The 24,956-nt window shown below is 51.5% G+C and overlaps 1 protein-coding gene across 5 annotated transcripts in view; it reads right to left on the reverse strand.

The window, feature by feature from the left end:
* ARNT2 (aryl hydrocarbon receptor nuclear translocator 2) overlaps nucleotides 1-24,956 on the reverse strand; it is a 193,236-nt gene that overhangs the window by 114,651 nt on the left and 53,629 nt on the right. For all 5 annotated transcript variants that reach the window (XM_033852230.2, XM_073801465.1, XM_033852234.2 and 2 more), the window contains 3 exons: nucleotides 24,566-24,613; nucleotides 11,644-11,857; nucleotides 7,756-7,969 (listed from right to left, as the gene is read on the reverse strand). In XM_033852230.2, coding sequence (XP_033708121.1) covers nucleotides 7,756-7,969; nucleotides 11,644-11,857; nucleotides 24,566-24,613 — 476 coding nt within the window. The remainder of the gene's footprint in view (nucleotides 1-7,755; nucleotides 7,970-11,643; nucleotides 11,858-24,565; nucleotides 24,614-24,956) is intronic.

The following is a 24,956-nucleotide window of genomic DNA, read 5'->3' on the forward strand; positions in this document are numbered from 1 at the left end:
TGTCTCTCTTCCCCACTAAACTTTAACCTCCAGGAGAGCCAGACTGCGTCAGTTTTGTTCACCACTATATCCCCAACACTCAGCACAAAGTGAGTTAGTACTCAATAAATATGTGCTGGATGAATGAATGAATGAATGAATGAACCAACAGAACAAAGAGAGAAAGAGAGTAAGCACTTCTTCAACCCCTCTCCTCCTCCGGAATGTGTGATGGGGGATCTCAAGCACAGGGTGGGAGGGGGAAGCCATCCTTTCATAACCGGGCAAAACTCAGAAAGGTCAAAGTCTACCCACCTTCCCTTGTCAACAGTGCCAAAATCCTAAGACAGGTTTTATAGGGGTAAGAAGAGAAATAAAGCAAGCAAGACAGATAGTTTGGAAAACCACTGATCCACATCAGTGTTTAAATATAATTTTCAGTTATTTAAAAGTGAATGAGGGCTTCCCTGGTGGCGCAGTGGTTGAGAGTCCGCCTGCCAATGCAGGGGACGCGGGTTAGTGCCCCGGTCTGGGAAGATCCCACATGCCGCGGAGCGGCTGGGCCCGTGAGCCATGGCCGCTGAGCCTGCGCGTCCGGAGCCTGTGCTCCGCAGCGGGAGGGGCCACAACAGTGAGAGGCCCGCGTACCGCAAAAAAAAAAAAAAGTGAATGAAATCTCCACAATTCTCAAACACAATCATTAATACTATCCCATATGTCCTGTCGTGCATGCTTCAACGCAGTCCTGTAGGGGACATATTATTGTCTTCATCTACAGGTGAGGAAACTTAGCCCGGGGAGATTAAGTCATTCACACAAAATAAAGGGCCATGAACCGAACTGTCACCAGGTCCATCTGACTCCAAGCGTAGGGATGCTTCCACGACCCCCAGGGGTCTCCCCTCAGCCCCCGTGCCCACCCCATCTCACCCCTCAGCCGCCCTGGTGAGCACACACGCAGGCTGGGGTGAGCTCTCTCTGCTCTCCCTGATGGCAGGGAAGCTGGCCGTCCAGCCACAATCTGCGACGTGTGTGAAAACAATGCCCAACTCCTTTATCCGCGGTGACACCAGAGTGATAATGAACCCAGCAACCCAAGCTGGAAATCTGTCCGGATTCATGAGATATCTTCCAACATAAAATATGTGAGAAAAACACAAACAGCTCATCAGCAACAACATGCTATGTATGTAGCAAAGCAAAACAAGGCAGGTTGTATAAATATTTAACAATGAGAAAGAACTGAACTGGCGCCAGAGAAACATCTGGGATAACAGATCTAAGTAGGTTGCGGTTTCTAGTGGAAAAGTCACTAGGAAGACATGAAACTAACCAGCTCGTGATTCTCCGATTGCGCTCTCACGTGCATTCACCAAGCACCTCTGGCGACCCAACTCTAAACGCTGTTTCCGGTGGCCTAAGTGTTTACTACACAACTGGGCAATTTCTAAGGAGCCTGAATCAAATAAACATGCTTTGCTTGCCACTAAAACACTTTATTTCTATTTCAGCAGAAACCCAATAACAGTGTTAATAGTTGACTCAGATAAAATAGGGATTTTTTTTTGGGGGGCACATCTATCTACGTTACCTAATATGGCAAGAAAGGGACTGATGAATGTGTTTAGGAGTTCAGAGTCTGGCGTTAGTCCAAGGACTAAGTGTGGCTATTCCAAAGAAAATAAGCTATAGATTTGCAAGTATGGTTTTCATGAAGTTACCTTCATGACTGACATTTGGAAACAGACTATATTTTTCCAGAGCTGATATCACAGGGGTGGACTTCATGGGACCCCTGGGGGACCAATTATTGGCCTGACATTCTTCCCGGAAGGACCCAGCTGCGTGGCTGAGTCCAACACAGTTTCGTCCTTGCCCTCCTTTGCAAAGTGTTACGACGGAGGCCCAGCTGCCTTGGGTGGGTGAGGCTGAATGCTGACTGCCGTCAGCTCTTTTCCCAGGCGGGCCTGCTGTCCTCTGCGGTGCCACGCGTAACTAGTTTGCTTCTGCTCCAGAGGGTCCGCGAGGGCGCGGTGTGAGCCCCCCCTCAGCTCCTTGCTCTCCTCCTCTTCTGCAGGGGAGGATGCCAACTGCCGACCCTGCAAACCTCCTCCTGACCCTGGTGGAGAGTCTGCCATGTGTGGACTGCAGAGCGAGGTCCCAGGGCTGCGGGCTGCTCTGTGTATGCTCGTGCCCCTGCCTGGCCAGCCAGCGCCCTGGGCATCAAGCCTCCAAGGGCTGCTCCTCCAGCTGCTCTCCCCAAAGGCCTGGCCTCGGGCCCGAGAGCTGGGCAAATCCAAGACGGGCAGCAGAGGTTGCTGGGGCCGATCCCACCGCTTCCTGCCGGCCCCAGCAGTCGAAGGATGTCTCCGACCCCAGCAGCTGCAAGACCCCAACCACAACTTGCTAAATTCTTTAGTTCAGGGCTTCTCAATCTAGAATGTGCATATAAATCCCTTGGGGATCTCATTAAAATGTAGCTCTTGAGTCTAGGCCCAGGGGGCCTGTGATTTCTAAGATGCTCTTAGGAGATGCAGGTGCAGCCTGGGTTCATATCCACTAAAGTGGTAAAAACATGCTATCAGAATGTAAGAGAGTTTGTTATAGTTATTAATAGTTCCCTGTTAGGGTTCAGTGAGAAAATAAAAGCAAAACGTGCGATGGGTCCCAAAGGCGTCCCCTCTCGCGGACGAGCAGGGAGACTGCACAGCAGATGCAGCATCTTTAACCTCTCCCAGAAACAGCGTGATGACAGGTCAGCCGGCAGAGCTGGCTGAGCACGGCTTCCTGGTGAGCTGCTATCTGTGCCCAGACCGCGGCCCGGCCAAATCCTGTGATCCAAGGCTGAAAGTATCTCTGGACTTCAGCGAAGCTCTCGGGGAGATAGGGAAGCTTAATCACAGCTGATTGGGACATGTGAATCACGCACTGGAGCTTTCCAGCCAAAGGCCTCAGGGACCGACCTGGCTGGGGCTCTCCCCAAACTATCACAAATAATTTGGAACAATTAAGAAATGGGGGTCCATTCATTCAACAACAGCTGGAAACTCCTGTCGGTGATTGGGAAGGAGAGGCTGCATCCCAAATGACCTTTCTATGGCCATGCAAAACAGGTAATGGTTGAATGAATGAATAAATGATTTTTTTAAAAAGTATTTATTTACTTATTTATTTGGTTCACCAGGTCTTGGTTGCGGCAGGCAGGGTCCTTAGTTATGGCATGCAAACTCTTAGTTGCGGCATGCATGTGGGATCTAGTTCCCTGAACAGGGAGCGAACCCGGGCCCCCTGCGTTGGGAGCACAGAGTCTTAACCACTGCGCCACCAGGGAAGTCCCCAATGATTTTTAAAAAGTAGTGACTGGATAAAGAAAGAAGGGGAAAGAGGAAAGAAGGAAAGAAAAGAAAGGAAGGAAGAGAGGGAGGGAGGACGGAAGGAAGGAAGGAAGGAACGAAGGAACGAAGGAAGGAAGGAAGGTTAATCCAAACTTGGCTTTACACTCTTTGTGCCTTTGGACAGTTCTAACTATTGCAAAGTTCTTCCCTATACTGAACCAAAAGGCTGACCCAATTCTCTGAATGAAGGAAGAGTCAAGCAGAAACAGAGCCACAGAAGAGCAGAGTGGGGAAATGGGCCAAATAAACCTAGTCTTGACGAGGCCACGGGTTATCCTCTCCCACGTCCGCTTCCCAGCCGGGGCCACCAGGCACTTCCTGCGCAGCACAGTGTCACTGACAAGGCGTTTCCAGTTTCTGCTCGCCAGGATCAGCGCTTTCCAGAGTGGTGGTGAGTGGGTGGGGTCTTGGGATAGATATGGAAGATACAGAGAAGGACTCGCTCTCTCTGAACTCTGCTGGGCAGGTCTCTGTGCTGCTTGCCCTCTGACCCCACCCCTTGGGCACATCCAGTTATAGTCAGAGGCTCTGCCACCATCTAGAAAGCCCGGGCCTCCCCTTGGTTCCTCTCCTTCCACACAGTAAGCTGGGGCTCAGGTCACTCCAAGACCCACAGTAATTATTTCTGCAGCCCCTCCCTCCATCAAACTTTTACCTGATCACTGCCCTCCTTCATACCTGACACTGGCTCCATCTTCAGCTCAGAATCCTTTAACCCCAATATCCCCAGCATTCCCAGTAAGAGGAGAAGGTGCTCCCCGTTCTCCAGGAGAACGCCCATCCTTCCCCATGGGCATCACTTCTAACGCCCAGAGCCTGGCTCTCCCAGCCAGGGCCAACTTTTAGTGACTGCGCTAATTTCCTCTGGGAAATCACATCTCCCCACCTCTTGGGTCCAAGTGCCCTGGATGGAGAAGCTGGCCTCACACCCTGGCTCAGACTCCCTAGCCACCGGAACAGGGCAGAGCAGGTGTCCCAAGCTGGTCCAAGAGAGCCAATCCTGGGACATCTGCTGGAAGTACTGGGAAGGCTAACAGCTTCTGCTGGTGTTGCAAAGTTAGTAGAACATAAACTTAGAGCTTCTAGTAAACACCTCTTTTGTTATATGAGGAGAGCCTGGGTGAGAATCAACCCTGCCTGGGAGCAGCCCCACTGCTGGCTATAGTGTATATCCAAAAGGACTGCAAGCAGGATCTCAAAGAGCTATCTGCACTCCCACGTCCACTGCAGCATTGTTCACGATAGCCAAGATACAGAAACAATCCAAATGCCCGTCGACAGATGAATGGATAAAGAAAATGTGGTCTATACATACAATGGAACATTATCCAGCCTTGAAGAAGTTAGTCTTACCATTTGCGACAATAGGTTTGGACCTAGATGACAGTATGCTAAGTGAAATGAGCCAGTCACAGAAGGACAAATACTGCCTGATTCCTCTTATACGAGGTGCCTAAAGTGGTCCAACTCATCGAGGCAGAGAGGGGAATGGTGGTTACCAGGGGCTGGGGGGAAGGGGAAATGGGGAGTTTGTGCTTAATGGGTATAAAGTTTCAGTTATGCAAGATGAGTACGTTCTAGAGATCTGCTTTCAATACTGTACCTAGAGTTAAGGATGCAGTAACGTGCACTTTAAAATGGAGTAAGGAGGGATCTCGTGTTCAGCGTTCTTAGAAAAAAAAAAGAAAAAAAGGAGAGGAAGGAAGGAAGGGAGGGAGGGAGGAAGGGAGGAAGAAAGAAAGGAAGGAAGAGAGGAAAGGAAAAAGAAAAAAAGCCATGAAAGAGCACAAGGAACTTTATGGAGGTGAAGGATGCCAAGGCCACCATCCAGGGTCCACTCCAGGGACATTTCTGTCCAAATGTGGTTCACTCTGCCCCTTTAAACATTGCCAGACACATTAAGACTTCCCACAGACAGAAGTGTCCACCCAACTCTGGTGAGCCCGCTGGCTAAACCCTTGACCCAGAGCCTGACCTGCCCTTGACCATCACTTCCCCCACCAACTGCCCCAGCTGGGTCTCCTGACTGGTTTCAAAAAGCCACATCCTGTGTTCAAACACTGAAGTCTGGAAAAAGACAGCTCTTTCCACAGAAGGTGTTTTCAGCTGTCAAACCAACACTTCCTGGCTGCTTTATTTCCCTTTCACATCCCTCCCAGATATCTAACTTTACAAGGTGTGTTCCCAACGATTTCTACAGGGAGTTCTCTAATTCACCCCGGGCTGGGGGATGGCAGAGCACGTCTTTCTTTGCGTCTGTTTCAGCGCCGTTGTTTTACAAGTACGGTCACGTGTCACCATTTCAGGAGACACGAGATAAGCACAATGTAGGCTCTGTCCTCACACCTTAATCCTTTATCTTCTCCCTCCTTTTCACGTATCATTGATAACCAACACTGAGAAGATGACTATTATCGTTCAGAAACAGTGGTACTGCTGTCACTTTTGACAACATCTGATTCAGTCTTATCATAGGTGTTATGGACTGGACTGTGTCCCCCCTAAATTGATATCTTGAAATCCTAGCCCCCCAGAACCTCAGAATGTGACCGTATTTGGACATGGGGCTGTTAAGGAGGTGAATAAAGTCATATAAAGTCAAAAGAGTATGGCCCTAATCCAGTAGGCCTGGTGTCCCTATAAGAAGAAAAAGGGAGTGGGACTTCCCTGGTGGAGCAGTGGTTAAGAATCAGCCTGCCAATGCAGGGGACACAGGTTCGAGCCCTGGTCCAGGAAGATCCCACATGCCGTGAAGCAACTAAGCCTTTGCACCACAACTACTGAGCCTGCGCTCTACAACCTGCAAGCCACAACTACTGAGCCCATGCACCTAGACCCCGTGCTCCGCGACAAGAGAAGCCACTGCAATGAGAAGCCTGCGCACCACAACGAAGAGCTGCCCCTGCTCGCCGCAACTAGAGAAAGCCCGCACGCAGCAACGAAGACCCAACGCAGCCAAAAATAAATAAATAAACAGGGAGAGACACCACAGATGTGTGGACACAGAGGAAAGTCCACGTGAGCACAGAGTGAGAAGGCGGCCGTCTACAGGCCTGGGAGAGAGGTCTCACCAGAAACCAAACCTGTCAACACCTTGATCTTGGACTTTCAGCCTCCAAAACTGTGAGAAAATCAATGTCAGTTGTTTAAGCCACTCAGCCTGTGGTATTTTGTTACGGCAGCCCTAGCAGACCACTACAATGAGCAAAGCACTGCCTCATTTGCTCACCAGGCTTCTGCTGAAAGCCTACTGCATGCCAAGCACCGAGTAAGGCTCTGCAGGCAGACACAGGAGTGGATGAGAATCCAGTGGCTCTCAGTGTGGCAGGAGGAACACCACCGCACAAACAGATCTATCATAAAGTGGAATGCAAGCATCACGGTATAAGTCAGCTCTACTATAACGCTTGTTTTGAAAACGCAAATCTGTTCCAGTGCCACTGATCCACTGGGGGACAATTTGAGCAGAATGTGAATTTTGTGTTTGCTTATGCATGATTTCATCTGCAAGACATACTAGATGAACACAGAAAACTGCACCCAGCTGAACTCAGCCACATAGGAATTCACAAAATGCACACACTCAGGCACACAGCAGCCGCCTCAATTTACCGTGTGTGTTATGAGCCGTAACCTGTCCAACATCTGGTGTTACAGTTTTTGATTTCTGCCTGATTTCACATGACTGTCCTTGCACCATTTCACAGGAACACCCAAGTGGCAGCCCTTCTGAGGCTTGCTTCCATAAGTAAACTTCAAGTCAGTTTCAAGGCCAAGTGTCATATTTATGGTGATATTTATAAATTTCTTAACCATCGAATGTGTCAAGCCGTGCTCCCATTTTTATCAGGTTCCTAGTTTTGTTCTTACCTGTCACTGACAAATTTTTGAGTGTTGTGTTCCCAGCCCACTTTCTCCCACTAAGCCCTGTGGGTTTTGTTTCACGATTCTGTTTACTGCAGTGATTTTTATGACATGCATTTTGGGTTAGAGCAGAGCTGACTGTATTTAAACGTCTCAATGAGAAATTTCATTTCTGGTAAGTAAGGTCTGGGAAATCAGTGCCTATAATCAGGTTCACAAATAATCATGCACTTGAGGCATAACCCTCATTTCAGAGCATGTGGTTGTGACTAATGTGTCAAGAGCGCTTCCTAGGGGCGACATGCCCTAATTGCAGGTAAAATATAGGAAAAAAATGATGTATTAAAAATGAAGTTTTAAAACATTACAGGATGAATGAAGCTATTACACAAGCTAAGTCAAATACATCCCTCACCTGTAGGCAATTTTTTCTGACCTCCAGCTTCCTGATATGTTTAATGAAAGAAATTTTTCTCCAGGGAAAAGTTTTGAGAGAGAGAGAGAGAGCTACACTGACCTGTCATTGAGTTTTCTGAGGTGCACAGCTGCTCTCTCAGCTTCTCCACATCGTCAGGATGCACCTGTTCATAGAGGGTGCTCCCAAACCACTCTGACTGGGGCTGGTTCAGCACGGGGGTAACGGAGTCAGACACATAAATCACTCTCCCCGTCTCAGCCGCCACTACAAACAGAAATCCATCAGCCGCTTCAAGGATGAGATGCTTCAGTTCCTGGGAAGAAAAAATCATGATTAGGACCAAGCATGGACAAACCCAGGCCAATTAAATAGTCTTATTAGCAACCTTCAACTTTTATTCAGAAATTCATTGTGAGACACAAACAGTTTTGGGGCTTTTGTTTGTTTGTTTTGGGAAGATGAGCTGTAAAAATGCATGAAGCTTATACTAGCCCTAAGATACAGCTACTCCAAACACTGTTAACCCTGTCTTAACCAGCCTCTCTTAGGGAGAGAGGAAATTTCCAGCCCAGGGGAATGAGAGAGCAAGAAGTGATCACCAGGAGGTGTTGGGTTGTCAGAGGTGTGAATGGCCTCACCTACATATTCAAACTGCAGTCATGTCATTGGAGCAGAAGGGCCCGGTACACACGGGGCTCATGGAAGGGAGGGAGGGATCATAGGAAAGTGGAAGGAGAGAAGGAAAGGCACCAGGTGTCTCCCCAGCCACCACCTGCCACACTCAGAGTGCACTCATTCTTCTTCTCTTCCTTCCTTTCTGAGCTGAATGCTGGCGGCAGATGTAAGAGTATCACCTTACATCTGCATGTCTGTCAAACTTTCATGACTCCTTGACAGCCAACATCTCAACAGACTCTCAGAGTAATCCCAGAAGGTGGCAGGGCACCTAGCATTGTCCATGTCACTTTACAGTGAGAAGAGAGGCTGACTGCACCAGCCCTGGAGTCACACTCACAGAGCTCATGACTGTCAGTGAAGGCAGGAAGGAAGTTGCTTGGGATCAATGAATGGGCAGCAGGAAGCCTGGCCATCATCCCGAGAGGGACATAGAGGGGGCAAAGTCAACTCTGTTATAAAGTCTTCTCTTTGCAGGGCCTGCAGGCAGCTCAGGTGTGGCTACCTACCCTGTCATTCTCCCATCAAGCTCAGGAGCCCTTTCCTGCTGAATGAAAGGGGCTCCATTCCTGCAGGAGTTGGGGGGCTATCTCTTCCCCGTGTGCTGGGGTCCACAGCCGCCTCTCTAACAACTTCACACACTGCTCAGGGCCCAAAGAACAAAGGGATCCTTCCAGTCAGTGGTTGGCAAGCACTTTTTGCTGGGAATCCTTTGTTCACGTGTAATCTTAGGTGGAAGCCCCTCTGGAACAACAGAGTAAGGGCCATCTGCATGGAGGCAAAAGACGTGGAGTCTAGAGCATCTGACCCCACCCTCAGTGCCCGTCCTGAGGGGGCTCCAAAAGCCCGAAAATTAGAACATGTGAGTCTGCTGGGGAGCAGAAACTGGGGAGATTTGCCAGCGTCTCTGAGCCCTTGGCCGAGTCAGAACTGTAACATCCTCTGTCTGGGAATCTAGCGTGGAAGCAGGCTGTACAAGCATTTTTTTAAGGAAAAGTTTATTTTGTCCATTTCTCTTGCTTGGCCTTCTGCTGTTCCATGTCGCTTAGATGTTTACTCAGTTCAGAAGATTGGGTCAGAGGTTTTACTTTCAGTATGGAGAAGATCTTGCCAACAGGAAGGACTGTAAAAAATGAAACAGGTTGTCTGGGAAAGTAGAGAATTCTCTGTCTTTGGAGGAGAGGAAGTGGACGCTGATGCCTCCACGTAGGTTTTCACAGTTTCAGCCCTTTTGCAAGGACTGTGGGAAGGGCTTATGGAACAGAGCCTCACCCTCATCACGGGCCCCTCCTTCTACACCCTCCTCCCCGGTTTTTGTCTTCTGGGAGCACGTCACTCATGACCAAGGTCCTGTGCCTCGAATCCAGAATGAGCCTTGCCTGTATTCTCCAGTTAAGCCAACAGTTAGGTCTAAAGGCACGGACTGTGGCATGAAAGGAGACCATCAGCTATGGCCCTTCCACTTCACCGTGCAAGTCTGGGCTCCCTACTGAGCATCTTCGGCTTCCATTTCTTCACACGTTTTCTTCAGTGAGATTCTGTGAGGTTCAGTGAGATCTTACACGTGAAGGACTTAGTAAAGGCTTGGCACACAGTAGGCGCTTAACACTTGTAGCTGCTGTTGTCATCAACAACCTACCTGGGAACCGAGAGAGAAAGATGGGGAGGACTCATGTAACTTGCATAACTGCCTTCTCTCTTCTCTTCACTTTCTTAATCCTGAGTCACTTACAGGTAAAGAGATTAATGTCAAATATGGACCCTGGCAGGTCCACGTAAGGATTAAAGAAATGCAGAGAAAAAGCTTTTCACGATCCTAGTGGTCATAATGCATTTCTGTCTGCTCACCTGCCAGCTCTCCATCCTTCATTCCACTGCAGCCCCGTGTTAAACATTCTCCTCTGCTGCCTCCCTGACCTGTCTCCACGACCCTGCCCGGTGGGAGCCATCACTGTGGTCCTTTTACAGAGGTGGAAAGAGGCTGGGCCCTGTGCCCTGGACCACCGGGCCCCGTGGCCTCCCAGCGAGGGTCACTCTGCTGCCACACCTCCTCACACCTCGAGGTGAGGAACACGTGGGCCCTGGGATGACCCAAGCCCTTGCTAAAATGCCTGCCACACAGGAATACATGTTAGCTCCTCTCCCTTTGCTCTTTTTCTAAACCTAAGTCCTGTGACATGAACGGATTCTTCACACTGGCACAATAAACGATTCTGTCTCTGGACACGCCTTCCTCACCTGTTCCTCCAAGGCTCTGTGCTCACTGGTCTGCTCGTGTCGAATCCCTTCCTCTCCCGTTTCTGTGCATCTTCTGGGGCTCCTTCACAGCCTGCCAGGGCCAGCTCTCTCCCGAGAAGCCCCCGACGAGACCTAACACTTCCTACCTGCATCCCCGACAGCACATCACTTCCCTTTCCCCTGCCTGCACCATATACAAAGTGCTCTCAAGTCCATCATCTCCTTTATCCTGCAGTACCCCTCAGAGTCAGGAAGGCAGAGAGCTCATGTTCATCCACAGGTGAGCAAACAGAAGCTGAGGGCATCTGATGATCTGCGCTACTACTGACCAGCATGGAGAAGAACCATGACCCAGAACACAGGCCTTCCAGCGCAGGGAACGGTCAAGTTACAAAATACTTCCCACTGACCATTTCCTGGGTTTGCTCTTCCCAACTATGCAGCTCCTAGTACAGCTGTTAAATACATGGTTTGGGGGTCTGACCAACCTGTGTCAACTCCTGGCCCCACCACCGGGGACTGACGCTCTCTAAGCCTCCAGTCCACTTGCTCATCTCTAAAGCAGGGATGAATTACAGAGGCTTCCTCCTCGGGCTAGAATAAGGATTGAATGAAATCCTGCACAGAAAGATCTGACTTTGACCCCGGCTCAGGGCAGAGGCCTAAGTGCTGGCTGTTAGGATCCTTGCCACTATGATTGTTGTGACGGCTACCAAAACGTTGATCGCCATCATGATCACCACCGCTATTCTACCACAGAAGAGCTGTGGTTTTGCTTGGCTTTCTCCTATATTAGCATGCTAAGCACAATGTCTTTTTTTTGAGTGATGCCTTATTAAGGTACATGGGAAATTTAAAAAGCAGAGGACGCAAAATCAGACAAACACCCCTGGAAGAGCGTTTCCTAGTGAAGAATGGAAATAAAATCCCCTGGTTTCGTCCCTACCTCAGCCTTTAACCCTGTTTCCCCACGTAGCTTATTTCATCTTGGCGATGCTGTCAATCATTCTCTCCCCTTCCAATGATGCCATTACCGGGGAAGAAAAGCACGCAGGCGAGGGACGAACGGGGTACCTGCTCCGTCAGGAACGAAGGCTTGTAGGCGCCGTCTGTGGACTTGTTCCCGGTGCCCCGCATGGACTTCATGTGCGAGACGGCCATGCGCAGGATGGTGAGCTTGTCTGGCTTCCGGGCCAGCGCGCTGCACGTGGGGACCATGTCAGAGAGCTCGGTGATGTACTGGGTCATCTTGTTCCGCCGCCTCCTTTCAATCTCACTGTGGTTCTCTCTTCCCGAAAGCACGAGATCAGGGGAGGGGGAAAGAGAAGGATCAGACTGGGGGTTACTGTCTGACGGTGTAAAACGGCACGTACATCGTTAATGCCAAGTCATCAAAAGACTAGCTCGTAATGGCTAATTCAGTGGCTTTGAACACATCTTGGGCAGAGCAGCTCCCCGACACATTAGCAAGTTTCTTTCTCGGGGGGTGGGGTGGGGACAGGCTTCTACAGATGCCTCAGACTCACCTCTAAATATGTACTCAAAGCTTTCCACTGATCCCATGTACCTAAGTACTTCTTAATAAGCATAAAGAATGAAGACATTATCCTTCAGGCATCAAAGTGAACTCAACATGCTTTCCACGTGCACCCACGGATCTGTACATGCTACGTGTGCGCACACACACACACGTACACGCGCACACACACACGTGCACACACACCGAATGTAGTTACCATCTGCTCAAATACGTGGTTTACTTTGACCCGCAGTGAGAAACATGTCTAGCCTTGCCATTCTTGGTGTCACTGAACAGCCACGCCACAGACCTACGTCACATCGAGTTGTGAACAAGCCTTCGCACTATGTGCTGCACATCTTCTGCAGCTTAGTAACAGAACAGGTGCATCCCGCTCACTAAACAACGGAGAGCCAATTAAAAAGCCCAGCACTGCCAGGAATTCTGAGAGCAACCCTCGCTGACGTGTTAAGATGCTAAACTAGCAAAAGGGATGATAGCATGTTTCTGTCTCGAGATTATCACCTCTAGGCTTGAAAGGGAGTGACAGCCAACCCAGTTCAACGACACTGAGACAAAGCTGTCACCTTGGATAAAAGAACTGTCTAAAAGTACATCACACGTCCGTTGTAGGATTTAGGGTTTCACAGGTGCTCAGAGTATGAGGGTGACACTAAGCAAGAAAGGAAGCACCCCAGGCAAGGCTGCCTCACACACTGCATGTATCCATGGGGCTTCGCACCCCACCCTCCCAGGCTGGGAGCAGACGCCAGGCAGGCCTGATCACAGGCAGGGGTCATGTGAACACGACAAACCAAGGGGGAGGAGCTAAGCCGGGCGGCCCGGTGAGCACCTTCTATACAAAAAGCACTGAGCCGGTGCACAAGGGGGAGGGGACGAAGGAACCAGGGAATGCCCCGCTCCTATCCTAAAGCAGCTAAGTACCAGTTAGGATGGTAAAACATCACCTCGCATAGTAGAAATGAAGGCAGGATGGGATTAAATGCTCCCAGAGGCACATGGAAAGTAAAGACCCCAGGAGAGAATAAGAGAGGAGAGGGGGAGGTGCTCCTGGAAGGGCTGGGGGAGGAGCTGGGAGGGAGCAGGTAAAGGGGGCGTATTCTGGGGGGAGAATCAGCAGGATCAAAGAAAGGGCTGGAATTGGGATGCAGCCTCTGTGGGCAGGAGCAGACAGGCCTGGGTGCAGGGGCGGTCCTGGGGCTTGGAGGAGAGGGCCGAGCAACCAGGAGCGTGAGAAGATGGGCTGGTAACAGGGCCTGGGTCTCCCACGCCCCTCAGCGGGCTGCTGGGGAGAGGTTCGGAGGTGGGTGAGTCCTGCGGGGAGGCAGAAGGAGAGGGCAGCTGAGGCCAGCAAGGGGACTCCTGGGGCAAGGTCTCCCCTCCTGCCCATAGTGAGGGCCCTTGGCAGCGGACTAGGGAGCACAGGAAACAGCCGGAGGCAGCCCAAGCACCCCTGCTGCACGGGGCAAGGGAGGATGCCCGCTGTTCGGGAGAAACGGCTCTCGGCTCTCAGGTTCCTGGGCGGGGGCTCGTATACTGTGGAGAGAGTAAAGACAACCAAGCAGAGGGGGTCCATCACAGAGACGGGGCAGTGGGGAGAAGGGGGCAATTGGTCAGGGGACTCCTGTGTGCCCCAGTCTTCATCACCATCACCCACTTGTGCCCTCCACACACACCTGTCACAGGTGGCCTGGAGCCGCTGGCCCAGTGTGCACTGTACACCGGGAGGGCCTGGGTGAGCTCGCTCGGGGGCGTGCTCTCCACCCTGCCAGCCTGCACCTCATCGAGGCAGACAGGAGCGGAGACGGTGTGCAGAGAACGCTGCCTGGGACTGCTGAAGGGTGTCTCGGACAGAAACTCTGGCCACGCAGGAACAGTACATTACGATGCGGGATGCACATCCCTGCCGGGGAGCCCTGGACATGCTTCCCCGTATCTCCTGCTCAGAGACACTCCCGAACCCTAACTTGCTCCTACGGCTTGCCGTCTAAGTTCCACCTCCTCAGCTTGATTTTTAGGACCCCCCCTGCACCCCACGTCGGGGCCCACCCACTTTTCCGCCCTGTGTTCCAGCAGGCGCTCAGCTCCTTTACTCGCCTCACAGCACAGGAATGCGCTGTCCCCTCTTCCTCACCTTCAGGGCAGCCCACAGTGAAGTGCTTCTTCCCCTCACACTCGGTCTGCGTCAGATCTTTTCTAAATACCTGCCGGTTCTCTTCTACCTTCTCCCGGCCCACGCCCACCGGCTGGTACCACTTCTCACCCCCTCAACTCGGTGCCACCAGCCTCCGCAGTCTGGTCACCTCTTTCATCTCATCGCCCTCAGTTCAGTCTGCGTGCTGTGACTGGGTGGATATTTCTAAAGACGCAAACCCAGCTCTTCCCTTTCCAGCCCTTCAGTGATGCCCCAGACCCACAGGGCCAAGTCCAAGCCCCTGGCTAGCTACCACAGCAACCGCGCCAAGACTGGACCAGGGCACGCCTGCTTCTGATCCTATTTCCAAAAGAGCCACAGACCATCTCGCCTTGTAAACATCTGGGGGGAAGAGTCTTTGTGAAGTTCTTAAACATGGATCTAAAGCAATTTCATCCCTGCACTGGATAAACCCAACTCGTGACATCAGGTGCTTGACGGAGACGCGAGGGCAACTGTTTAAAACCGACTGTATTGACTGACCAGTGCAGAAAATGCTCCAATCGTTTCACGAAATAAGACTGAGTTATCAACAGAAGGTCAAAATGACGAAGAGCTGCCAGTTACCTAGCAACAAGATAAATGAGTGTAGCTACGGAATCTATTAAAATACGTATATGTCTATTCATATACATGTATGTATATATAGGTCCGTTTTGAAAGATCACGGAGGCAAGAAACAGGAAAAACACCCTCTTGGGAAAACAGAAGGAAGTGTCCCCAGGACCCAGGCCACATCCTTCACAGGGTGTGGGCCGATGCGGGGTCTGCTTGGAGGAGCTGCAGGGGCAGCCTGTGCCCTTGGCATCTGAGTTTCGTGTGCCCCACGTGCAGCATCAATAAAGCAATGAGCCCCTCTGTACGTGGGCATGGGGCAAGGGCTCTGCAGCAGTGACAGCTGAGGATGCAGGCACAGCCGTCGGCTATAACACCTCTGCTGGGACAAGAGGGCCCCCAGCCTGGCCCAGGAACACGGTTGCAGAAACTAAGGGCAAGAAAGAGGAAGTGCAGCTGCACGCTGCCTTGGGTTTCTCTTCCAACTTGGCTCCCAAGGCTGACCTCCTAAGGGTAATCGGAGCAGTGAGATACACGTCCATCCTGATTAAATACAAAATAGGGCTGCTTTGGAAATCTCAATAAAGATCTTCCTTCAACTCCGCGGATGGCAGCTGAGTCTCCCATCTCTGGTGGGAAGGGAACGACAGACCTGCACAGGCAGACGGACAGGACAGCTCCACGCCGGGGCCAGGTCTCCCGGTCACCACAGACCCGAGACACCCGGGGCACCTCAGGGTCTGAGCGCTGGGGGCGGGCAGGCAGGACAGACGCTGACAGACCAGCAGAGGCAACACAGAGTGGGCAGGCAAAGACACAGCCCCTGTGCACAGCGAGTCCCCCACATACAAACCTTCAAGTTTCGAACTTTCAAAGACGCGAACGTGCATCTGATTCCAGCGGGGAACCAGAACCTGTGCCATCCACGTCAGGCGTGAGTGACATCGCAGCTCGTCCTCCGTCTCCTGTTGCTGACGATCCTTCAGCTCTAGCATCTCCCACCTCCTCGCCCTCCTCCAGTCAGTAACTCTTCTTGCCTGTTCACTCGATGCCAGCCCCTGGATGCCAGCTGTTGTACTGTGCTACTGTACTTTTCAAGGTACTGTATTGTAAGAGTCAAAATGTTTTCTTTATTTTTTGTGTTTGTCTTTTATGTATTATTTGTGTGATAAGTATTATAAACCTATTCCAGTACAGTACTAGAGAGTCGACTGTGTTAGTTGGGGACCTAGGCTAACTCTGCTGGACTTACGAACAAACAGGACTTACAACAAAAGTCCCGAGAAATCTCCAGGAACCCGAGGGCCCCAAGACCCTGCGTGCCCCTTAGGCAGGCCTGGCTGAGAGGAGCGTGTGGTAAACCTAAGTCCTCCAGCTGCCTCTCTTTGCTCTTGTCACCAGCTGTGAGCCCTGGGGGTGGCAGACAGCCTGACACCATCAGGGACACGACCAGCTCCCTCTCGGCCTGGTCACCCACACGGCCAGGTCCCAAACCTGAGAAGTCAGTGCTGACACCCACCCCCCGCCATTGCCAGCTTAGTAGCTCCACAGGTGACAGGACTGTTGGTAGAGCAGCCCTGCTCCAGGTGGGACCAGGGCCACGTTCCTCTATGACACCTCAGCTTCCACCGCCACCTCCTGACACACGCGCTGCTCTCCAGGCCACCATGGTCTCAACAACAGACCAGCAGGAAACAAGCAAAACGCCTCTTCTGTCCACTTGGATACACACGGCCAAGCAGCAGGAAAGGTCTGATTCGGTAAAGGTCTTCAGCACTTCTCACGCGAAAGAAGCATCCGTCCCCTCCAGCCGGGGGGAGTCAGACTGTGGGAGGAGACCCTTTGCAGAGGTGCAGACCATCTGTCCTTCAGGACTGGGATGGGGAACCATCCTGACCATGGGGGGAGGATTTGGGGGGGCGTTCCAGATTTTGGGGGGTTTCCACACGAGTCCTTGCTGGCTGACAGCAGCCTCAGGCTCAGACTGGCCCTGGCTCCTCCTCCCTGACACCAGGAGGGAGACTGTATCTTGCAAGCTTTCAGGGAACACCCTTCCTGTCCTGCCCAGCCCTTCCTGGGTGGCAGGGCAGGGCACCGTGAGAGCCATGAAGGCCCGAGGAGGGCATTTTGGGCAGCCCCACGGTGACGCTGGTCACAGGCCCTGCGGAGGGGACCCACAGAGGCATGTCCAGCGAGGCAGTTTCCCTGGGCTCCAAGGCTTCTGCAGAAGGAGCAAAAGATGCTTCCTCCTTGGGAAGGAGGCAGGAACCCCGCCCCCAGGAGCCATCCACGGCATGGTTTTCTGCAAAGCAGCTGCAAGATACCCCGGTGTTTAGGCCGAAGATAAGGCTCACCCAAGACACAGGGAGATGGAGTCTGAGAAAGCCCAGGTCCTGCAAAGAGGAGGCCCAGGCCCAGTCTCTGATCACCCCCATTCCGGTGGGATCACTTCCCCCACAGCCTCCCAAGGCCTCTCCCACTGGTCACTGCTCTGGTCCTCAGGACCGCCCTTTGTGGAAGACGACCCTGAGCTCAGAGAGGTACTGACGTCCCAGGATTTGAACTAGGCTCCTCAGGAGAGCGCTGACTGGTCCCAGCCTCAGAGCTGGAACAGCCGGGGAGACTGACAGGCAAAGATACCTAAGGCTCTATGGGGAAGAAAAGGCCTGGCGGCTTCTAGAGAGACACAGCTCAGGACTACTTACGACTCCAGAAACGATTTCCTCCCCTTCTCCACAAAGTCTGGGGTTATCCAGGTACTGTCATTGCAAATCTAGGCTAGTCTCTGCAGGAGAAAAGCGGGAGGAGCTGGGGTTGCTGAGCAAGGAAAGAAGGGCATCAAAACTGAAGTCAGTGGCACGAGAGCCCAACATCTACGAAGGGGTGACTGGTCCAGATGGGCCTGAGGGCAGAGGGTTGGCTCCACCTGAAAGGAGTTCATTCCAAAGCGTTCTAACTCCAATCCTAACCCCAACCCACTGAAACGACAAGAAGGTCTCAAGCTAAACCCCCCAGTAATTTGGTTGCTCATGGGCTACACCATGCCAGGTTCTACCCAACTTCTCTGCCAGACTTCACTGGTTCATAAGAGCTAAGGCTGTCGAAGCCACTATGGAGAACAATATAGAGGTTCCTCAGAAAACTAAAAATAGAGCTACCATCTAACCCAGCCATCCCACACCTGGACATATACCCAGAGAAAACCATAATTCGAAAGGACGCATGCACCCCAACGTTTACTGTGGCGCTATTAGGGCATGGAAACAACCTAAATGTCCATCGACAGAGGAATGGAGAAAGAAGATGTGCTACCTATATACAATGGAATATTACTCAGCCATAAAAAAGAACGACATGATGCCATCTGCAACAACATGGATGGACTACAGATTGTCATACTGAGTGAAATAAGTCAGAAAGAGAAAAACAAATATCGTATAATATTGCTTATAAGTGGAATCTAGAAAAAAGGTACAGACGAACTTATTTGCAAAGCAGAAATAGAGACACAGAAGTAGAGAACAAACTATGGACACCAAGGGGGAACGCGGGGGTGGGACAAATTGGGAGATGGGGATTGACATATACACACTACTATGTATAAAATAGATAACTAATGAGAACCTGCTGTATAGCACAGGGAACTCTACTCAATGCTCTGTGATGACCTAAATGGGAAGGAAATCTAAAAAGGAGGGGATATATGTATACATGTGACTGATTCACTTTGCTGTACAGCAGAAACTAATACAACATTGTAAAGCAACTACACTCCAACTAAAAAAAAAAAGAAAGAAAGAAAAGAAAATCACAGTCCAGAAAAAAAAGAACGAAGGCTGTTGAGGCAAGGAGAATGTTTGGGAAGGTTGGCAGTGCTCACCTTGGGTGTTTACTCGGCAGTGTCAGAAGGCTCAGCTGAATCTCTCCCTGCTCTAAACGGAGTCCACACGGCCAATCCAGGGTGTCCCCCACAAGGTTACTGATAAGATGAAGTCCAACAGAAAAGGGCAATCCAGGCTTCCCTGGTGGCGCAGTGGTTAAGAATCCGCCTGCCAATGTGGGGGACACGGGTTCGAGCCCTGGTCCGGGAAGATCCCACATGCCGCGGAGAAACTAAGACCCTAAGCCGCAACTACTGAGCCTGTGCTCTAAAGCCCATGTGCCGCATCTACTGAAGCCCCCGCGCTCTAGTGGCCGTGCCCCGCAACAAGAGAAGCCACCGCAATCAGGGGTCTGTGCACTGCAACGAAGAGTAGGCCCCGCTCGCTGCAACCAGAGGAAGCCCGTGCGCAGCAATGAAGACCCAATACAGCCCCAAATAATAAATAAATAAGTAGAAAAAAAAAAAAAAAAAAGGCAATCCTTGCTCCTTCCCAGCTGCCCTCTCTGCATCAGAAGCACTTTGAGCATCTTCCCACCTCGAAACAAAATGCTCAGCTCTCTCAGCTAAGATGGACAGACTGAGAATTCTGGGACATGACAATCTTTTTCTTTTTCTGCCAGGAAAGATCTCTGCAGGACAAGCCCACGTTGCATAGTTTTCCCTTATCAATGGGGTTTTGATATCAGAGCTCTAAATAAAACAGGGTGGTAGATTCCCAGGGAAAGATTAAACTAAAACATCATCGCAACCCACAGAGCCAGGAAACAAAATGCCCACAAGCGTAAATACTGCACAAAACCAAGAGGAAAATATCAAAATGGGTGTGATGAAAAAGGAAAAGTCAATTCTGTGGAAACTTTCCTAGCGTGGGCAGCTTTACTTTTAGATAATGTCAGAGGGTCACTGGCAAAAACCCTACAAAAAAATATAAGGACTCCTGGACTGCTGCAATTGGGTGACACTGTGTCCCCAGGGAACAGCTGAGAGTCACACAGATGATGGATGGAACCTCGGGAAGGTCAATTGGAGCCGGTCCTCGAAGGGTGAAGGGTGAAGGGTGGAAGAGAGACTAATAAAATTCATCAACGAGGTCTTTTAGTTCCAGGTTTGTAGATGGTCCCATGCACTATAGTAGAATTCACAGTAACAGATGTGAGAACTCCCTGCGAGATCTCCTGGGTCTTCTGAGAAAGGGTGCAGAATGAGTGTGAACATGGTTGATAGCACGTAGCGACAAAAATGAAGGGTTTGGGAGTGAACACTTGGTTGTTCCTAAGACATAAACCCAACATTTAAAAAGATCTCTAGTTTTCATGTTTCCACTCTTCTGTTTTAATGAACATTACACACATACACGTACACATGTATGTACATATATGTAAGTCACACGGAGAGCATGGTGTGTAAAGTTGACTCTCTTGATGACAGCTCTGGGATGCCAGCTGTCCTGTGTATGAAACAGTATTCAAGACGCCACTGAGGGACTTCCCTGGCGATCCAGTGGTTAAGACTCCGCACTACTAATGCAGGGGGCGCGGGTTCGATCCCTGGTCAGGGAACTAAGATCTCGCATGCCGCTCAGCGCAGCCAAAATGAAAAAAACAAAGAAACAACAACAAAAAAGAATTAAAAAAAAAAAAAAAGGACGCCACTGAGCCCAGCTGCAGGCACAAGAGGAGATTTTGGGACTCACTAGATTATCCACCAAGGGGGCATTAAAGTAGGAAGAACCCTGAGCCGCTCAGCATGATGGAAGAGCTCTGGCCTCTCCTCGAGTGTAGGGATGCTGGATCTGCTGGGCAGGATTTGCGAGCGCCTCCCAGGGAGACCAGGGCTGTCCGCGAGGGGACGGGGTCAGGGAGGGGCTCACGCTGGCCTCCCCGAAGGCGGGTCCAGCCCCACTCACCGCCCCCCCCCCGGGAGATTCATCTTCGGAGAAACACTTCCTGGTGTATAATCAGTTTTCCCAGAGATGGAGAGCTCAACCCCAACCGATGACAGGAGGATGACTTGGCAACTGGAATTCCCAGAGGCGTGAGGTGGAGCCCAGCCTGGGAAGGAAGGCCGGCTCCGAACGCCCACTCCCCTGACGCTCCCACATACCTGTCTCGACCACCCTCCAGGCTCCTTGTCACCGTCCCCACCAGCCACCCAGGCGACAGCGGGGACCTGCACCAGCCCGCCCGGCTGTACCACCTTCCGCGTCCCCCTTCTTCTCCAGCAGCCATCCCCCCACCCCTGAGCCTCGGCCAACCTCTCCCAGAGCTGCGACTCCCCACTTCGTGAACACACCCGCTGCTTCTCCAGCTCCCTCAGATTCCCACAAAAGCAGAAGGTTCTTCGTTCATCTGCAGTGGGCAGAGGCTTACAGGTGTGCCTGAGAGGGAAGTCTGGGATGCCCCAGGTTGAATTCCAACGAGGCTAATGGAGGAAACGGAGGTAAAAACGTTAGACCCCGACTGAAATTGCAGACCACGAACGTGGGGTGGCACGAGCTGTATTCCAGTCTACTCCCCTCCATGTTCTCCCAGGTCATCAACCCTCCCTTCTCTCTGCTCCTGGCCTTTCTTCCTTCTGCAGCTGGACCTGTAGCTTGACCTCTTCAACGGCCCTCTCATCAACATCAACCACCTTGCTGACCCCGCCCCCCTGCTGGACCCCCCGGGCCTGAGTGCACAGGCCGTCTGCATCCCCCGGCATCCAACCAGCTGGGCGCTACTGGGGGAAAACCGCACGCTAACACAGTGTGCTAGGGTGTGGGGTCTACGGTACAGTTCGTACACCTCTTCCACCCAGGCATCCCAAACTTCTCTCTCAGGCGCACCATTAAGCCTCTGCCCCTGACAGCACACGGCCTCTGCTTAACCAGAGAGGAGGAACCATCAGAATGAACCCCTCAACTCTCCGGACACCCAGCAGCATCACACTCAGCTGCACTTGCAGCTCCTCCTCTCTGCGGCCAAGGATGGGTCGTCCCCCTGCTGGGCTTGGAGCTATCCCTCCCCTTCCCCACTCCCTTGACCCATCTCTCCCCAACCCCACTCCAGAACCTTCCAAATCCCCGGTTATACTCACTCTTCCCCCTCCCCGTGGACATGTGCTCATGGTCTCTTCCCATCCTTAAGAGTGGTCTCCCTCCCCAAGCCCCAAATGCCCTCTTCCTTTTTTATCCACATCCAAGCTGCTCAACGAGCTGTCTCCCCCAGGCTTCAATTCTGCATCCCCCAGTACGATCCTCCGCCCCTGCAGACTGGCTTCTGCCCACCAGGTTGCCCGTAACTTTGTGTGGGAGGTGGGAAGCATCCGGGGTCAGCAGAGCCCTGTCCTGCGTCCCACAGCCCCCAGAGCGGCATGAACCGGTGTGGAAAGGAGGGCTGAGGCCTGGGGATGGTGCAGCGGCCCTCAGGGCATTTCTGGCCCTGGAACACATGTGTGTGCGCATGTGCGCGTGCATATGTGTGTACCTGTGTGCAGCGGCTGGGTACACACACGCACATGTGCACGTGTGTGCATGTGTGTGGTTAGGTGGCTGTGGGCAGCTTCATGGCTACTACCTTGTTCTTCCTGAGACCTGCTGTGATCAGGCAGGAACCAAACCCAATTGATTTACCTCCTATGTGGCTGTGACCGCATTTCCCATATCCGAAACTGAGACACGACGTCTGACGAGAGGCCGGACGTTTGAGTTGGGACCACCCTTGAGAAGCCCTGGGAAAGCTGGCTGCACACACAGCAGGGGGACAGAAATCACAGCCTAGCACCCTGGCCCGATTCTGAGACAGCAAATTCTGCTGGTGAGATGCCCGCATCTCAGCCACCCTCTCTGCCAGGGCCTCGCCCAAGGGCTCCCTAGGCTGATTGTAAGCACAGGAGCGGGAAACAGAAGTGGCCCCGAGGCAGGCCATGCCCGCCACCGGCAGGAGACGGCCTGCAGCAGTCTCTCCGACCCTCTCCTGGACGGCTGCCAGAACAGCTCGCAAAGCGGAGGGCAGGTAGCCTCAGTCGCCTCCCCAGCTGGGAGCAGCTCAGATGCCCCCTCCGGCTGACAGGTCCATCAACTCTCCGACGGTCACACACTGAAGTGGGCCCAGGCTTCCGCGGGTACCAGTGTATGTTGGAAGCATGTCCCATCGTTCCCTCTTATTTTCCATGTGCAGGGGAAAGGATGCGGTTCCCAGAAGCCTAGGTTTGAACCCTGACTATGTACAACCTGACTCACTGGCGGGCTTACAAGACAGTTTCACAGAGTCTAGGGTTTCTGTTTCCTCCTGATGGGACCTCAAACAATGAGCTCTCTGTGTCCCTGCACTGTTATTTCATCACTGACACTGATCTTCCATGTCAAACAAACGTCACTCCTCGTCTCTCTTCCTCCCTCTGTTCTGAGACCCAGGAACCATCATTTCCTGAGGTCAACAAGCGATGGAATGTTATCTCAAGGGGAATTCTGATCCAAGAAACCACAGGTCATTGTTTCCTTGTAAAGGGAGGCTGTGTAAGGCGAGCGCAAACTAGGCTGGGGAGATGTGGGCCCTCATTTCCGAGGCTAGCTCTCTTTTCGGGAACAAAGCACTCCCTGCTATTAAAACTTATCCTAAGAAATGGGTGGACATCTAAGCTGGGGTTCTGTCTGCACCAAGGGAAAACGAATACACGCTTTTGTTGTTGAAACTCGTGTCTTGATTTGATTAGAAACTCCGGGGTCATTAGAGGTCAAAGCGTGCTCCACCTTCCCTGTCCTTCTCACCCAAGCGGAGCGGGGAGGATGGAAGGCAAAGTTCTCGGGGAGGAAAGCGTCTCAAGTGACAAGACTTTCTATGGACTTGGAGATGCCAGGAAGCCCAGGAACAGGAACGAGACGCATGTTCCTCTTGGATTTGGGGAAGGGGTGCTCAATCCACACCCACAACACAGGTAAAAGGTAGCCAACCAAACGTAACTGCATGGGGATGAGCAAACTGGCGGAGGCCATGGGTCTGGGGCTCAATATGGACATCATTCTGCTAAAAACACTTATAAAATAACCGAGGTTGTCAATCCAAACTGTGGACTGTGCGTACCGGAGAAAGGTACCCGTAACCTGGGGTACGTTTTCAAACGCATCAACCACCAGGAATTAGGAGTGCTTTGATGGGGCAGTGGGGGAGGAATGTCAAGGCAGGCCCTTCCATAAGTAAACTGGGTACAGATGGGCATTTTGCTAAGACTGATCTTTGCCCTTTTCTCCGTGTTGCCAAACTTCCTCCCGTAACTTGAACAAAATAATAAAGAAAAAAAAAGCCACGGGGCTGGGCCGGCCTTGTCCTTCATGTATGCGGTACATCTACCACCACCGGCTCCCACGGGCCAGTATCCTTCTGTGAGGTGGTCTGTTCTCAGGACAGCCCCACAGAGCCTAGTTAGAGATGCTGTCACGTGGCCAGTGAGTGATACAGCTCTTAGGAACGTAAGGTCCAGTTTTATATCCTACATCCAGAACAGGGCCACCCAGGTTTCTTATATTTCTCCTTATTTTCCACGGTAGAAAAAGAGGCTTTATCTTGACTGTTTTTCTAAACTTGAACTCTTGGTCTGTCTTTTAAAAAAGAATCCATTGAAACGGGCAGTCAGTATTTAATTCAAAAAGCCAAAAGAGCTAATAATTCGTTACTTAACTTTTGATCATCCAGGCTGGGGTTGGCAGGTTTGCTAATAGATACCTGTCCCCGGGCCAGAGGCAATGGCTTTCTTTCAATGACGAAAGACATTTAAACCCCTGTTGGTCCCAATGAGGTGATAAATGGTCTTGGCTTCTTTAAATCTAGGGAACATAAAGTAAACTCACCTTGAAAATTTGCTGGGACCTTCTCCATCTTCATCATCAAAGTCCATTCTGAAAAGTCAAGATCACGAGTGAGCATTCATTATACGTAGGACATTTAACTGGACACATGAGCTGGTGTCGCACACAGGGGGTTTTATTTGGTCAGATTGCTCTCCAACAATCCCAACCCTTGGCAGTGCAAAAAACAGTATCTCTACACGGTCATCGTACAGGTTTGAGACAAGAAAGGGCAGAATGAAAGGTCTACAGCACCAGTGCCATTAATTATATGATTGGGGACTTCCGCAAAAGTGCTGGAATATCAACTCGAACCCTTCTAGAACCCTATACAGGCTGCCAGTGGGTTGCTCAGGCTGTGCTGGAAAAGTCAAACACCCCTTATCTCCCACCA

The sequence above is a fragment of the Tursiops truncatus genome, chromosome 2 (assembly GCF_011762595.2).
Source record: "Tursiops truncatus isolate mTurTru1 chromosome 2, mTurTru1.mat.Y, whole genome shotgun sequence".
NCBI lineage: Eukaryota > Metazoa > Chordata > Mammalia > Artiodactyla > Delphinidae > Tursiops > Tursiops truncatus.